The sequence below is a fragment of the Clinocottus analis genome, unplaced genomic scaffold, assembly GCF_023055335.1.
Source record: "Clinocottus analis isolate CAN_PGR_092001 unplaced genomic scaffold, fCliAna1.0.p SCAF_188, whole genome shotgun sequence".
NCBI lineage: Eukaryota > Metazoa > Chordata > Actinopteri > Perciformes > Cottidae > Clinocottus > Clinocottus analis.
The window spans coordinates 6,213-23,668 of NW_027175918.1; the positions used below are offsets into that span (position 1 = coordinate 6,213).

At 43.2% G+C, this 17,456-nt stretch overlaps 1 protein-coding gene across 1 annotated transcript; it reads left to right on the plus strand.

The window, feature by feature from the left end:
• The first annotated feature begins 10,478 nt into the window (after positions 1 to 10,478).
• Positions 10,479 to 17,447, plus strand: LOC137789165 (inactive dipeptidyl peptidase 10-like). The gene is made up of 5 exons (XM_068582434.1): positions 10,479 to 10,578; positions 13,282 to 13,396; positions 13,481 to 13,576; positions 17,047 to 17,141; positions 17,259 to 17,447. Exons 1-5 carry the CDS (start codon positions 10,525 to 10,527, stop codon positions 17,445 to 17,447), a joined length of 549 nt encoding a protein of 182 aa, XP_068438535.1. The 5' UTR covers positions 10,479 to 10,524.
• Positions 17,448 to 17,456: the final 9 nt, after the last annotated feature.

Genomic DNA, 17,456 nt, shown 5'->3' on the forward strand with positions numbered 1-17,456 from the left:
TTCAGTGTTACACTAAACAGATTTCCTCCAGGATCCAGTTTCCTCCCCTGGTGCTTCTGCAGGTGGAGTTATGTTTCAGGTTCTCCATCGCTGGACCAGAACATTTGAAACCAGGCAGAGGATTAACCTCATGAAGCATCGCTCCTGCTGCTTTCATGGTGCTTTTATTAGAGCACCCGGCTCTGTGACGGCGTCCACACCGGCATCGCCTCTCAAAGTCTACGTCTTTACATCTGCACAACGGGCTGGAAAATACATATTTAATCCTGTTTCTTAAATGTGCTCAAGAAGAAACTGTTGCACATATTCTGTGCAGTTTATTTGCTGCTGCAGTGTTTGTGAATGATGATGAAGATGATGATGATGGTGCATCAGCTGACAGGAAGTAAACATGGAGCCATGCTGTTGCCTCGCAACGCAGTTCCTTTCAGAGCAAAGAGCAGAGGCAGCATGAGGAGCAACGTGTTTCAATTTAATGTATTAAAGCAAGTGAACGCGGTAAAACAGACCAATCGATCGGCTCGGTAATAATCTATAAAGATGTGGAAATAGAATATTGGAAATGCAATAAAAACGGACTCGTGAGAGTCTCTGATGATAAAAGTGCTGAATGAAAGCCATCGAACTGCACAATAAATATGATTAGTGGCATGGAAATATAGCCAGCTCATCAAATATAAATCACAGCCATACATTTTTAATGTCCACAACATTTTACTGTAACAGATAACTGTAATTCTGGGAAAAGGGCAGAAGACTTAATGCACACTTATGGACCAAAATAAAATAAAATGAATGACGGCATCAATGAAGTCTCTGTGGTGAGTCATTACAGACGAAATAAATCAGAAACATATCAAAATAATTATATTTTCTGAGACTTTATACGTCTCCACTGCATATATATATATGTGTGTATATATATATATATATATATATATATATATATATATATATATATATATGTATATATATATATATACATATACATATATATATATATATATATATATATATATATATATATATATATATATATATTCTTTTTTGTTCTTTTAAGTATATTTAGGCGCCTGTACATTTTAAAGAGGACTTTTATTGAGATGAATAAATCTCTTTCACAACAACATACAAAGTAAATAATATTTCTGTTGTATTTCTACTTCCTAAATGAGTCGGAGTACTTCTTCCACCTGTGCATTGAACACATGAACCTGCTCTCCCATGAAGTGGATCCTCTCGATGCTTTTCTAACGTGACAAACGGCAGCAGAGTCTTTAAGTTTAAGCTTCAACACCGGCGTGAACATCCTGTCAAAACATCTTTCACCCGAGCGCTAAACCTCCTCCTGCAAGACGCTTCTGAATAACAACGCCGGCTTCAGATGTAAAAAGGCTCGAACCAAACGCCTGCGAATGTCTTCGCCTCGAGCGCATTTGCATGCTGATGAAGAAGCGTCTTGGTATGTGGGAGGCACTGGCAACCATCCTGGTTTATGAACTGTCTGTCAGCCGCACATGAAGCAGCAACTCGCTGGAGTGGAAGAAGAAGACGAGCTGAAGATGAGCGCTTATTGCCAGAGAGAGAGACAAAGGAGGAACAAGATGTGTGTGTGAAGCTCCAGCAGCTCTCTCAGCATCATCAGCATCACTTTCTGCTCCGGTCAGCTGGCAGAAGAGAAGTCCGGAGGGAAACTTTACTTTAGGGATTTTATTTGACCAGATTCAAGGAGTGTTTCTGTGAAATTGAGACGCAAAGATGAACCAAACTGCGTCCGTCTCTCATCAGATCGACTGCCAGCCCATGAAGGATGGCAAGGTAGGATGGATTTACACTTCCTCTCTCACACTTATTATAATCACTGCACCATAAATACATGCTGACTTTATTCCAGCTTTAAATCACTTAGTTGTTCCATGTCTTATCTGTTGATCATAGAGGAGGGAGCAGGTACCGATGCTGACGGTATTAAACAGTTAATAAAATGTATTTTTCAAAGGTTTGCATCATCACAAACACCAGGAGCCCTTGACATCCAGTCGTAAACAAGCACAACAAATATCCTGCTGACGGGTCCAGCAGTGTGTGAGATTAGCCGTGGACAGACACACACAAGCACAAACTCACACACATCATCTCCAGGTTTACGCCCAGTAATATAGTTCACGTGTATCTGTCGTCTCACTTGACGTAACAATCAGGAAACAACAACAGAATTCATGTTTGATTAAATAGAAAAAGGTTTCTGGCCGTGACAACAACACTCCCCACAAGCTCCGGACCTCACTGAAGGTTCAGAAAACTTTACACTTTGGTGAACTTTTCTGGTTTCATTCGTTGCCTTTTTGAACTGAAGGTGCGTCCCAAAGCCCCAAAACAGTAATATGTACTGTGAAATGGACCGCGATGCTTTGATGCTCTTCATGTGCATTATCAGCCCGAGTGGTTCTCCTTGTGTCATAAATCACAGCTCACTGAACCGCCGTCTGCCTCTTGAGAAGCATTAGCACGAGGCTGCGGTGCTGATGGACTGAACTTCATTTTTGTTGTATTTATTTTCTTACATGACCATTGAGAGTATTCAGGATTGGCTCATGGGTCAAGACCTTTGAATGACGATACAAATCTCCAAATTCTGCCTTTTATTCTGATGGGGCCTGGATTTCTTCACAAGCTTGCAGGATGTAAAACACATTTTCTGGACATTACATGTCCCCTGAAGGCATGCTTCAAGACGTGGAACAGCATGGAAACATCACTGATGAGGAATGAAGTAGAAGAAAGTGGAATAAAAAGCATTTGGAAGCGATATGAAAGGCTCTGCCCACACAGCAACCTGCTGGGGCTGAGGAGCGACCTCCATTTAATTCACTTCCTGTGAACGCTGCTAACTGAAGACGAAGCCGAGCGGCGCCGGTGACCCTCCAGCCGGTGAGACGGAACAAAAAACAACCCGCAAACGGCATTTCCAGCTGCTGTCAATCATCTGGAGCCTTAACGCGAATCAAAAGGTGATCCGGAGGCGTGAAATCTAAACATAGTCATCACCAAAGCTGAAGCAACAGGAAGGAACTGACTGACATCCAGAAAGAGACAGTGAACTCCTTTTAAAAAAAAAAAATTGAAACAATTTGCTTCACTCCACAAAATTTAAAAATAATAATAATAATTAGCTGTTGGCAGAGGAATAAGAAAGGAAAGGGTCCCAGGTTTTGTGAACTTTCTTCAGTCCTCTGACAGTGGGTTTGATTTTTTCTTACCTCTTCTGATCAGGAACGTGAGCTCGGCGGCTTTGGGTTCCTCCGATGCAGCAGTAACTCACGCTCAGCTATCAGAGCCGCTGATGCAATAACGTCAGCTTGATCTAGTGAACCTTCACACAACAGGAGACACACCACACACAGCACTCACACGGCATATTGAAGACTGTAGAAAGGGTCTCAAAGAAGGATGTCCAGGAGGAGTTCAGGGCAGGAGGAACGCGTGTGTGCGGCCTGCTGGAGGTTGAGAGCATCTTATACAGAATTCATCTGTTTTAGGACACACATTTTAAGAAAACCCAAATGTCTGTGACGGAAACACGTAAACTAAACGGAAAATCCAGTTTGGGATATTTATATTTTTTGATCTTCCTCCTTCAAACAGCTGAACCCTAAAACGTGTGAAACTGAACAGATTGCCGTCGGTTCCCAATCGCAGTGAAAAATCCACTGAATATTATCATTAACCCGGTGTCGTCGCTGCCATCTGTTACTGTGGAGTAAAGCGCTAGCATATATTATTAGCATGTTAGCCTTTGAGTATTTCTGTGCCTCGTTTGCTGGGTGAAGCCCTTCCCGCAGCCTGAATAACATTAGGATCAATATACTGAATGGTTGTCACTTTAAAGGATTTGTTCTGTAGAAATGCTCCATGCAGAGCTGAGCTGGTTGCATTTGCACGTCCTCCTCTCTCCTGGTGTGAAAGCCAGGCTGTGAGAGGAGAAGTCACACTGCCAAGTTCCTGACTTGCACACAGTGTTGGAAGAAGTATTCAGATGCTTTACTTCAGTAAAAGTACTGTGAAAATACTCCACTGCGAGTAAGAGTCCTGCATCAAGTATTACATTATCAAAAAGATCAATCAATCAAAGCTAAAAGTTCTTATTCTGCATGTTTTATTACATTTTAACTAGGGGCTGGGCAAAGTTGAAAAATATTAACTGACTAATCGCATTATTTTTCTGTGATTAATGCGCCAAATTCAATAATGAAGTAAAAGATTGTGTATTGTACATGTGCATATGTGGGTAATTCTCTGTTTTGCTCCCCCTGACCTCTGTTCCCTCGGTACCAGCTCATGAGCAAACATATCTGACCGTTGTGGTAAATTTAGGGATGCAACTCTTTCTTTTCGTCACTAGAGAGCGCTCTTACACCAGACTGAAGTCTGCACTGCTGTCCAGCACTGTGGAAGGAGCGCTGTGTGACTGCATCAGTAGATTCTAAAGTACCATACAATATAGATATGAGGACCTTAAACTGCACTCAAATGCATTATGTAAAATGTACTTTGTTACTGAGTTACTCCTGAAATAAAGCAACCGTTCACATCAAACAATTTACATTCTTTTAGATTTACCGTGTATTATCCACCGTTACTCAGCATTTTAAATGCATCAGCTGGTTCTTAGCTTCTGTGTTTTTACTTCTGCTCTCTGCTTGAAAATACATTTTTCCAAACCAAGGTCACTGCTGTGGAAGCATCACCAGAAGAAGCTTTCTGTATTGAGAAACAGCTGCAACACTCTGACACGTGAGGAAACATCAGGCCTCAGATACGCTGCGTAGCTTCAAGCTCAGGGCTGCTTTCATTTTCTACTTGGGACTGAAGCGTTAAACAGAAAGATGACCTGAAACACATGGCGTGCTTCAGACAGTTCATCATTTTGCAAGTAGAGCAAAACACATAAAGGAGAAAATAAGTCATATAAAACATACTGTAAAATGCACGATATATTTTAATCTACATTTTCTACATTTTCCTCCTACGTGCAACATAAACAGTATGATAAATCAGATTTACACCTCGAAATCTGGGTTTTTCTTCACAGTTTTCGCCAGTAAAGGTGTGACAACAGTGAAAGAAAAAGCAGATTTTAAGTGATCGGTGACCAGTCACAGTCGGTCCGGTATGGAGCTGAATAAAAAGCAGTGAGACAGAGATGATGGACGGCTGGGCAGCTTCGTGACGCCTCATACAATCTTTCCTCTCAATCAGTAATGAACTGGTGATCCATGGCCTCGCTCCAGGTGGTAACATGTGAGGCGAGAGAGCCAAAAGAGTGAATGTGGAGACCGTGAAGAGCTCTTACTTTGAGAAAATCACTGTTAATCCCCACCCTGAAATCTTAATTGGATTTGAAATATATCTGAGTTACCTCAAAGGAATTATAAAATGTTTCCACAGTTGTGATAATACAACTTTTTGTTCTTCTAAACACAGCATTTCTTCTTTTGAACCCTCTATAATCTGAGTGAATTCAGCTCAATAAGCCTCAAATTCCCCCCGACACAGAATTAGATTATCAGAGTAACGACGCCAAGTGAAACTGGGTTGGCTGAATTTTTTTTACTTATATTAATGACACCATTTTTTTTAAGTGGTAACATCAGAACAGAGGGGTTTTGTGAGTGTGTGTGCGTGTGTGTCAGACGTCTGTTTACACTGAAGAGAAAAGTCAGACAGAAAAGACGCTGCTGGCAAGTGCAGGAGGGGAAGCTATCTGTTCCCTGTTGTGCTTTCGCTCTGTTGTTTTTGGACAACACTGCACACTTCTGAGGCTCCTGCTGAGTGTGATGCTCCACATTTCAGTGCTTTGACTGACGACACGTCGACACGATGGACCCAGAGCTCAGGTACCCAGAGGTGAGGCGTCAGCGCGCTTTTATTTATAGAAACCACAACACTGCTGCTCTTTAAAGGAAGCCGTTGAGTGAGTGTTTTGACATGCGGGGCCTTCGGCATTGGCTGCATATGTTAAGAAAAAAACATCCTAAAGTTCTTGTGATAGCCGGAGAATCAACGGAGAACTGTGACGCTTGTGTTTTATACGTCCCAGGAGTGTCTGCTGCCTCCCGGGAGAGTCTAGGCTCGAGAAACAGAAACACATCCTTTGGGATTTAAAGTGTGTCAGCCGTGTGTGTGTGTGTGTGTGTGTGTGTGTTGACTGAGAGTGTTGACTGTGAGATTTGAGGTTGCATGGTGCACAGATCAGCCAATGGAGAAACAGGAAGCGCTCTTAGCTAAAGGGATGCTTTTTTTGAGGAGATGTGGGCGTTCGTGTCGCATGATGAAGCAAAGAAAACTGGAGATAAGAGCAAAGATTGCATCCAACAACAACAACATGTTCATGTTGTTGTGTTTGGGCTGCAACTTATTTCATCATCGAGCAATTTTCTAATTGCTTGTCAACAGATAAGCAGCAATTACGAAGCTGAAAATGTGCAATGCTTGTTGGTTTTTGTTGCTTAAAAGTTGACAATCAAAATGGTTTCCAACGCTAACGCTTGGTCTCCTGGAGGTCTTTGTGTGTGATGAAGACGTCTGCACCCGAGCTATCAAACCTAATAACTAATATCCCTGCAGGCCGAGGCGTCGCTGTTGATGGACAGTGTTTCTCTGGACGCTCTGCTGGCTGATGGCGTCCTGCCGGCTGGTTAATGTGTCAGTGAGGAAACCCTGACCTACTTTTTTCTGGGTCAAGGTAGTGGATCTTTACACTCTGCAGTCCACTGACTGATTTGGATCATCTTTCGATCACAGAAGCTTCTATTAGCCTTTAGTTTTTTAAAAATGTTCATCTTCAAAGTTCATGTGCGGTTTGTTTTTTGGAAACCTGCATTTGAATTAAAATATGCACGTGTATCTTCATGGTGATGATTAATGTGCTTTGCAGGTACCTGCTTTCATGTGCCAGCTGCACTAGACTCCCACACACAGCTCATTGTCTGTGCTGTTTGCAATTTAGCATTTCTATAAATGGACATTTCGGCCTTGAGCGGATTTGAAGCATTCCCACGGTTCAGTGTGTGAGGCCCCTTCTGCTGCAAAACACGGCATATGAATGAAGTGCTGCTTCTTTTATGAGGCTTGTTTACAGGTTGGTCCCTGAGTCTCTATATCATTTCTTTATGAGCGGCCAGACAATGACTTCTGCAAGCTTTTTTTTTTTTGAAGAAATTGGAGGAAAACAGGCACTTTTGTGTCAATACGTGAAGTATAATCTAAAATATTATATTCACACCATTTTCCTCTTATTCTCAATCGTGTCAAAGCTATTGGATCTATTTATATGTATCTATATACACATATAGATATTTACATATTTATATTTGTATGAAAACACAGAAACATTACCATAACAGACAAAAGAGTTTGAAAAAATTGTTACGAGGGAGAAACATGTTGACAGCAGTCTGCACCAGACATGTAAAAATATCTCCTTTAAATATAATTGCTGCTGACGGCGAGGGCATCCTCTTTGGGATGAAGTCAGAGTAACAGGTGGTTTTCTCTGCATGAAAGCAGCGTCGGTCTGAAGAGCTCTCAAGAAGACAATCACGTCCCACTGAGTTACATCGGACTAATTAAGTGACGACGCAGTGAAACACTTTCCTGCAGACTTTAACCGGCTCTTATCGGGCCTTCACCTCAGATCCTTCTGGGTCAATCAACCCACTTAGGAGCCTTCCTTATCTCAAGCGCACTATTAGACCACACGTGGCTGCTTCCAGACTCACAGCCCTGCAGGTTAATTACATTCACCTGGCGTCCCAGGTGTCCGTCAGCTGCTGATTAGGCAGCAGAAGTGGTTTGGCGGTCTGAGGAAGAAGACTCTCACTGTTTAGCCGTGTGACCCGTAAAAACATTTTAAAAAGTGCTGACTGCTCGCTGCCTCTTGTACAGGCCGCACACAGCTCGAGCCGAGGCGGGTCCGGCTACCTCCAGTGGCTGTTGGGGAGCTACCGGAGAGCTAGCAAAGAACCTTGCGGAGCGTTAGCAGCAGCGCTAGCGGAGAGCTAACAGCAGCGCTAGCGGAGAGCTAGCAGCAGTGCAAGTGAAGAGTTAGCAGCAGCGCTAGCCGGCTACAGCGGAGAGTTAGCAACAGCGCTAGTGTAGAGCTAGCAGCAGCGCTAGCCAGCTACAGCAGGGAGCTAGCGGACACACCCACCAAAGGTAGTAGCGGCTTGTTACCCGACTTTTACGGTAATATGTTACAAGACAAAAGATCATAGAAGAAAACGCGTGATTTAATCGTCTCCAATCAATCAAATCGATGGTAATACAATAATTTGCCTCCATATTAAAAGCTGCTACAAAGCAAACGCACACAAGTCATTGTTTAAACCTGAGGCGTGAAGGCCGGTGCACAAGAAACCAGCCCCAACACAAACATGCAGGATGCTCGGAGTAGTAATGCAGGAACAAATGCACTCGCTGGTTTGATGTCTGGAGGTTTCAGCCTCTGGGACGTCTGTGAACTTCTCCAACATCAGCAGAGGTCATAGAGAGAGAGATCACTTCCATGTGCTCTCTGATTCCCTTGTTCAATATTTAATGAAGAAGAGAAGAAGAGAGTCCAGCACGAGCTTTGAGGATCTCTTTTCTACATCCTCGTCTTCTCTCCATCTTTCCTTATTTGCTCTCCACTTCCTCCCTCTCTGCTTTCCTCTGGATTTTCAATCTGCTGCCACTTTCCTCCAGCCTTCACTCCAGCAGAAACACCCTTCAAGCCTTCAAAACGTGTGCGTTCGGCTCCAGGAGGATGATATAATCCAATGTGGTACTTTTACTTTTGGTACTTTTAAGTATTTGTGGTACTTTTCTGTGCCCTGTGGCAGCATTTGCTCCTCAAAGTCCATTCAAACGAGAAGATGCACACAGGATGGGACTGATATCAGGCTGCTTTGTCCTGTGTCGTCCATTTCTTTACCCCCCCCCCCACCACCCCTCATTATTTTTGGATAGTGGGCACAGTGTGTGTGTTGGCTGGAGGTTTGTGTCTTCGGGCTTTTCTGCGTGACACCTATCAGTTTGCATCCAGTCACTTGGCAGCAGGACGAGCCAGCTGGTTACGGATCTGCTGCGTCGTCTCGCTTCGTTTCCCCTCAGGGGAGATTTCACACGCGCTTCATTCTCCGGTGACGCGCGCGGCTGTGAGCCGGTTAAAGTCCCTGAAGTGATATTGTAGGAGTAGTATAGTGACATCATCAGGGGTAAAAATACCACAAAGGGCAAGACCGAGCCCTGTGGGAATATTACACTGCATCACAAATACTCACTCACATGAGAAATATGAACAGCATGTGATGGGATGATTTAATAACTGATTAAATGAAGACGTGCGCAGCATCATGTGTCAGTAAAACAGATTCATTAACCGACAGATGTGAGATTCAGTTTAATTAATGACTAAGATAATGGCTTTTTAAATGCTTTGAGCTCCTGTTGCAGCTTTAATGAAATAGTCTGTCTCTGAGTGTATGGCTGGCTGCCATTTGGAAAAGATGAATAAGTACATTTACTCAACTACTGTTAGAGGAACTGGAGGTTGAGCTTTATACTTCTCATCCACTGCATATGAATTGTAAAAAAATATGTTAATTGTTTACTTTTTACTCCATTGTAAAATGTAATACCTTAGTTACTTTGAAGATTGAAAGTATATTTTGATGGCAGGACTTAATACTACTATTACTACAGTACCACTGTTTCTTACTTAAGCATATATATATATATATATATATATATATATATATATATATATATATATATATATATATATATATATATATATCTATATATATATATATATATATATATATAGATATCTATATATATATATATCTATATATATATATATCTATATATATATAGATATATCTATATATATATATATATATCTATATATATATATATATAGATATATATATATATATCTATATATATCTATATATATCTATATAGATATCTATATAGATATATATATATATCTATATAGATATCGATATATATATATATATATATATATATATATATATATATATATAGATATATAGATATTGTGTGTGTGTGTGTGTGTGTGTGCGTGTGTGTGTGTGTGTGTGTGTGTGTGTGTGTGTGTGTTTTATTTAAATATATATTGAATAGGATCAGCAGGCGATGACACCGGATGTTTAAATATTTTAACAAAATAAAAGCTTACGACAAAAATCTAAATATAATTTGAATTAGTAAACAGTAAATCTAAAATAGGTCTAGTAATATTATTTTATTAAACCACAATATATATTGCAGAGCTTTAAAAACTACTGTGTTGTTACCAAAACAGCGAAGTCCTGCATTTATTTTGAAAGCCTCTCCCGGAAGTCGTCCGCGTCGCGCGGCAGCTTGACGCTCGCGCCGCTAAATTGACGCGCCGACAGGTCCGGGATGTTATTACCGGGAGAGCCGCTGCCGTGAAGGACCGGGAGCTGCTGCACCATGACGGCGTCCAAAGACCCCACGAAGAAGAAACCCAAGGAGGCGCAGGACGAGGTACCGGGAGCGGGGACCCGCACCTGGGGAGGAGGACCCCCCCTCCTGAGGAGGACCCCCCTCCTGAGGAGGACCCCTCCTCCCGATATCAGATGCATTCATATGGGATTTAATAACCTGCAAACATGCATCACAGTGCAGTCATTACATTATTATTCTATCTTTGTGTCTTTGTGTTGCATGTTAACATTGATCTCAGGTGTAGTTGTGTTAATGCAATTAATGCACAGCCGTTGTGGGACTTTACCTGTCTTGGGTGCAGGTGTTGTGTGTTTTCAGGACTTAGTTCAGTGTAGTGGTGAGTTGTGTGTTCATGGTGTCTGTGTGCTGGACCTTAACACAATTGTGCAGCTGCAGAAAACCCCTTAAAACAGAGTAAAGAAGGGTTTTTGGAAAAGATTTGCAAGGAAATCATATTTTGAAAGGAATGAGGCGAGTTGGTGTTCTTTATGAGTTGTGTTACATACGACACAAAAAGAGATTTAAATAGTGAAGAAACAAGATGTGCATACGATTCAAATAGTGTAGAAATAATGTAAAATGTCATAAAGCAGGGGAATAAAAGTTACAGTGCAGTAAAGAAACGTTAAACTTTGTATTTGACCTTTTATTTTGGTGAAAATCAGTTTCAAAGCTGTTATTTAAGTTCTTTTCACATTTTAAGCCTTAAACAGGCAAACATTTGTGTTTGTTCAAAACCTGCATGGATTTCCATCTAAGAGTTTCTCCATCGATCCATTTCTGTGACTTTATCCTGTTAACTCAATACACACACACACACACACACACACACACACACACACACACACACACACACACACACACGGCAGTGGGTAGAGCCTTCTTTGCACATCACTGAGCCATCGACTGCTCTCTGAGAATTAGTTCAACATCTCGAAGCTAATTCTCCGTGTGTGTGTGTGTGTGTGTGTGTGTGTGTGTGTGTGTGTGTGAGAGAATCAGTTTCTCTTGCTTCATTAATTAAACAGTTTCCTCCTCACCCAACACAACATGAGATACAGATTGTTCAGGACACATTTCTGCCTTTTTCTCTTGACTATAATCCTTCATTGACACTGACTTGTGTACTATGTAGTCGTAGTATTACTATGAATAGTACAGTGTACTCTTCTGTGTACATTATGTTCTTCAATAGCTTGAACTTGGAAGCCAAAAGGATTCATGCTGTTTCAAAAGACTATTCAAAAGATATTAAAGTTCCTGCAGTTTTTGTGCAGATTAAACAAAGCTATGCTATCAGTTTCCCCCTGTTCCCAGTGTTTGTGCTAAGCTAAGCTAACCAGCTGCTGGACGTCTTGTGCCGCCTTGGGGCCTCGTTCACGTTTCACCGTTATCTGACATCTTATTTTTGCACGTTTACACTCAAATGAGTGTTGTCAGGTTTGTGCATAAACAATGTGTTGTTGCAGTTTGTGCAATTACATAATAAGCATTTTAAAATGACCTTTTCCAAAGGCCAAGACGTTGTGAAAACCGGAGACACAACCACCGTTTTCCATGTTTTATTCATGTAGAGGTCGGTTCCTATCAGAAGAAGTTTCTGCCTCCAAAAGGAGATCTAATCCCTTTTCGTGGCTCTCTCGTCCACATGGAAGTCTGACGCAGGAACAGTGCTTCTGTAAAAGAGTCGACATTAAATTGGACACGTTTGATGTGAGGAAGAGGCTTCACACTGTCTCCTTTGATGTATCACTCTGTCTCTTTCTCCAGCTCTGAACAATGGTGAAGCAAACACCACATGACAGCTACCTATTACAGCTCCCCGCCGTGTCGCTGCTGGAGAGCTCGTCCACGCCCGGCTTCTCGCCAAATCCCCGCGCTTGAACTGAAAAAAGCCTCCTTGCATCATTTTGTTCTCTTTTTTTAAGTCTACAGGTAGCTCATCCCTCTCGCCTGAAGCGAGTGAGCGGAGGAGTCCAGGAGAGGTGATGTAACCCGGCCGCTTCTCGGCGGGTCGCAGATGTCGTCAGAAAAGTTCCAGATGCAAACGTCCGGGAGTCTTTTGGTTCAGATGAGAGCGTCGACGTCTCTCACCTGAACCTAACAAAAGAAGATTCATACTCTGAACTCTGTTTGTGTGGTCGCGTACCAGAGACGTCTGCTTGAATCGTGGCGTTTTAAATCGTCTTATTCCAGATAAAGTAAAGGTTTCATGGTTTTCTGAGTTGTTTGAGAACTAGTTGCCTTTTTATTTCAACAAAATCACACACGTCTCCCAAGATCTTTATGAGGTAATTATTAACTGAGCTGCTGGTTTTCAGATGATGCTCCTTATATTAGCATTAATATGCTCCTCTTAGCAGCATTAATATGCTCCTCTTAGCAGCATTAATATGCTCCTCTTAGCAGTATTAATATGCTCCTCTCAGCAGCATTAATATGCTCCTCTTAGCAGCATTAATATGCTCCTCTTAGCAGTATTAATATGCTCCTCTCAGCAGCATTAATATGCTCCTCTTAGCAGCATTAATATGCTCCTCTTAGCAGCATTAATATGTATCAAACAGCTGTTGAAGACACAGCTGACTGTCGCTCTGTGCACCTTTTTGAAGTCCAAAATCAGCTGATAAAATGTGATTGTCATGATGTAATGTGATTGCACCAATGCTGTCTTTGTGTTCTTCTCGTGTGTGTGTGTGTGTGTGTGTGTGTGTGTGTGTGTGTGTGTGTGTGTGTGTGCAGGAGTTCGTGGACGTCAGCCCCGCTCAGAGGAACTGGAAGGGCATCGCCATCTCCCTGCTGGTGATCGTGGTGGTGTGCTCGCTCATCACCATGTCGGTGGTGGTGCTCACGCCCGGTACGTCGTGCGCTGCTTTCCTTCCTGGCGGGCGACGCGATGAGGATGGATTTGACTTTGAGCTCCTTGTGTCTCTCCTCCCAGCGGAGCTGCCCAGCAGCGGCCAGTCCCGGCTGACGGTGGCGGATCTGTACAAGCCGGAGTTCAGCGTCCACGACCCCGAGGCCCAGTGGATCAGCAGTGAGTACTGCAGAGTGCTGCTTATTATTAGATATTAGTACTGCAGAGTACTGCTTATTATTAGATATTAGTACTGCAGAGAGATCAGAGCCCACGTGGCCTCTTTCATTCTGCAGCAGGTGTCACCGTCCTCTGTCCGTTCATGTGTGAATATCTGTAATCTCTATGCGGACGGCATCTTGATATGCAGACATGTGATGACAACAAGACCTTTGTGTTTTAGCTGCAGTGCATTCTGGGTGAGCAGCAGAGCATTTTGTCTGCTTGTGAAATCAACTTTTAATTTATAAGGAACACGTTTTACGTGATTCTCTTGAAAGTCAGAGTCCTGCTTTAAACGATGTCTGTGATCATGGCTTCAAAGCGACAGCGTAAACGCCGCATGAATCCGGCGCTGCCTTCCGGTGCAGCGAGTCAGAGGCAGGGAGGTGACACAGGAGGTGACACAGGAGGTGACACAGGAGGTGACACAGGAGGTGACACAGGAGGTGACACAGGAGGTGACACAGGAGGTGAGGACGGCGTGACATAGTGAGGAAGGAGTGATGGTGATGTAACCGAGGAGAAGAAACCGTCTGAGAGGCGCTGGCCGTGTCGGGTTGAAGCAGCGTCCGGTGGGGCGGCGCTCGGTGGGGTTTCAACACCTTTTGCTCTCGTTTCTCACCGAGAACACAGCGGCGACTTCCACTCACACGAGTTTATTAAAAAGACAAACATGGCCCCGATGAAGCCGCCTCCCTCCGGGTCAGAAGGTTCAGAGCAGAAACACTCAGACGCCAGAAACCTTTTATTCCTCCAGACCAGTTTATAAAAAGATCTCACAGAAGATGGAGCACAGATCAGATGAAGCGCCGGGACGCGTTCAGGCATCAGGATGCATCAGAGGTCACATGCAGGATGCAACTCATAGTACGGTTAATTTATTAATGCAATGTGTCAGTATTTCCTGTAAGATGTGGAACTTGAAGTCCACTTTAATAAAATCAAATCAGAACACATAGTTTTGCATTGACTTCACACTTTGATTACATTAAAATAGATGGATATACTTATTAGATCAAATTAAAACAGATGAATATTCATATTCTATGTTTGTTCTAGTGTCATATACAATACATAAAATATGTTGTCGTTTCTTCTGCCCTGAGGATGCTGAATTTAGTTAATTTTTGTGTCTCTGTTCTTTATCGCTGCACTCGTTCTCATAAAGGCATAAACTCCTGCTGACACACACACACACACACACACACACACACACACACACACACACAGATGGCTTCACAGTAGACGAGCGTCAGCCTGCAGTGACTCAGGGCCGAGCGTCCTCCCACCTTGGGATGAACCATATTAAATAAACAATAATAATAAAAACAGCAGCAACAACAACAACAGAGCTTATTGTCACAGGGAACTTGATGCTTATTGCATCTGTGCTACACACACACACACACACACACACACACACACACACACACACACACACACACACACACACACACACACACACACACACACCTTAACTAGAAGAGTTGACTCAGAAGGATAATCTGCTCTTTCCTGGTAATTTATTCAGTCTTCAGCTCCTGCAGACGCAAAGCAGCGAGCATGAAAATAACATATTTTTAATCGCGTCTCTAAATTTTACTGGAAGCCCGAAGAATGTTCCGTTAATGTGAGCGGAGCGCGTTTCTATCAGACCAAGGAAACATTCAGGTTTCTTGTGTTAGATAATAGTGTGTGTGTGTGCGTGTGTGTGTGTGTGTGTGTGTGTGTGTGTGTGTGTGTGTGTGTGTGTCCAATCAGAGCGTGGATGAGTGCTCCACGCTGCTCGTCCTCTGTGATTGCTAATGAGGTTTGCACAACAATAGGTTGCATCTTTAGCGGTGACCCGCAGCAGTAAAAGCACATGAATAATGCATCCGTTGTGTTAGTGTTGTGTAACATGTGGAGACAAGCAACAAACAACAAGAACAACTCTTTAGGAGGAGAGGAAAGAGAGGGAGCAGAGGAAAGAGAGAGAGCAGAGGAAAGAGAGAGAGGAGAGGAAAGAGAGAGAGCAGAGGGAGGAGAGAGAGCAGAGGGAAGAGAGAGAGCAGAGGGAAGAGAGAGAGCAGAGGGAAGAGAGAGAGGAGAGGAAAGAGAGAGAGCAGAGGGAGGAGAGAGAGCAGAGGGAGGAGAGAGAGCAGAGGGAGGAGAGAGAGCAGAGGGAAGAGAGAGAGGAGAGGAAAGAGAGAGAGCAGAGGAAAGAGAGAGAGCAGAGGAAAGAGAGAGAGGAGAGGAAAGAGAGAGAGCAGAGGGAGGAGAGAGAGCAGAGGGAGGAGAGAGAGCAGAGGGAGGAGAGAGAGCAGAGGGAAGAGAGAGAGGAGAGGAAAGAGAGAGAGCAGAGGAAAGAGAGAGAGCAGAGGGAGGAGAGAGAGCAGAGGAAAGAGAGGGAAGAGAGAGAGGAGAGGAAAGAGAGGGAGCAGAGGAAAGAGAGAGAGGCAGCTGGTCCTGGATCAGTCTGATGAGGATCTTAATGAGGAGGAACAGTTTAGATCCAAGATGCTTGAAGTAGAATATAAAATACTGAAGTAAAGGAGACACACCATATTGTGTGTGTGTGTGTGTGTGTGTGTGTGTGTGTGTGTGTGTGTGTGTGTGTGTGTGTGTGTGTGTGTGTGTCCCAGTGGACAGACGGTGGGTTCAGAGCGATGGCCGATGGAACGACTCCCCAGAGGAGTGAAATCACAGAGGAGAGAGTTCCTCTTCTTCTTCTGTCGAAGCAGCAGCTGCTTCCTGTTCATGAAAAATACAATAACACGCAAAAGAAATAACATTTATTATCATGTCTGTCCTCACTGTGACTGATCTCATTTTATTTACATGTTTAAGTCCGGAGAGGCCAGCTAGAAATCCATTTTATGACATTTACATGCATGTATTTAACATTAATAAGGTGCGTTATTGTTTGAAGTAAAACATCTTGTCCTGTTCCTGTGGTTTAGAACCTAAAGTCTCTCTCAGGTGTTTTCTCTTCTTCTGCCACGTGAAACCTGTCGCTCAACGACACGTTGAGGCATTTGTTGTCAGGAGGATATCGTGTTAGGGAGATATTTAGAGCGGGATGATCATCGCTCTGGTCCAGGTGTCTTTACCTCCACAGCATGAAAGACTCACGACTAACTCCAGCGAACAGAACCAGGAAGCTTCAGTCCACGCAGATCAAAAGATATGAGACATTATGGTGTATGTTTATTTAGAATAACTTCATTTTACTGTGTGTGTGTGTGTGTGTGTTATTTCCACCCGTCAGCTCTTGCACATTGTGTTTGTCATCCTCACAGCAGCTGTTGGTCGTTCTTTGAGCCGCTCGTGTGTTAATGATTTTAATGTGTTGAATGTTTCTCGTGTGTGTGTGTGTGTGTGTGTGTGTGTGTGTGTGTGTGTGTGTGTGTGTGTGTGTGTGTGTGTGTGTGTGTGTGCGTGCTCAGACTCTGAGGTGGTGTACAGGAACCGCGACGGCCACGTTATCAAGTTCAACTTCTCCTCCAACGAGACGGAGGTCATCCTGACCAACAGCACGTTTGTCCGTTGTTTTTAAACTTCCTCTTTTCAAGTATTTTAAACAAAAAACTAACTTTTTTTATAGAATCGTTTGCCGTGTCAGAGTTCCTCAGCGGTGAAGGGGATCTTTATGTTTCAGGTGGCCTTCAAGGTGGTGAAGTACTCGCTCTCTGCAGACCTGAAGTACGCGCTGTTCGCCTACGACGTGAAACAGGTGAGCTCACCTCCACGAGTCCTGAGAGGAGACAGAGGAATGAACAGTGATGGAACAGTAAAGAATCCACAGCAGCAATATTTCATACACAGACAGAACACAATGTATTCATAGTGCACAAGT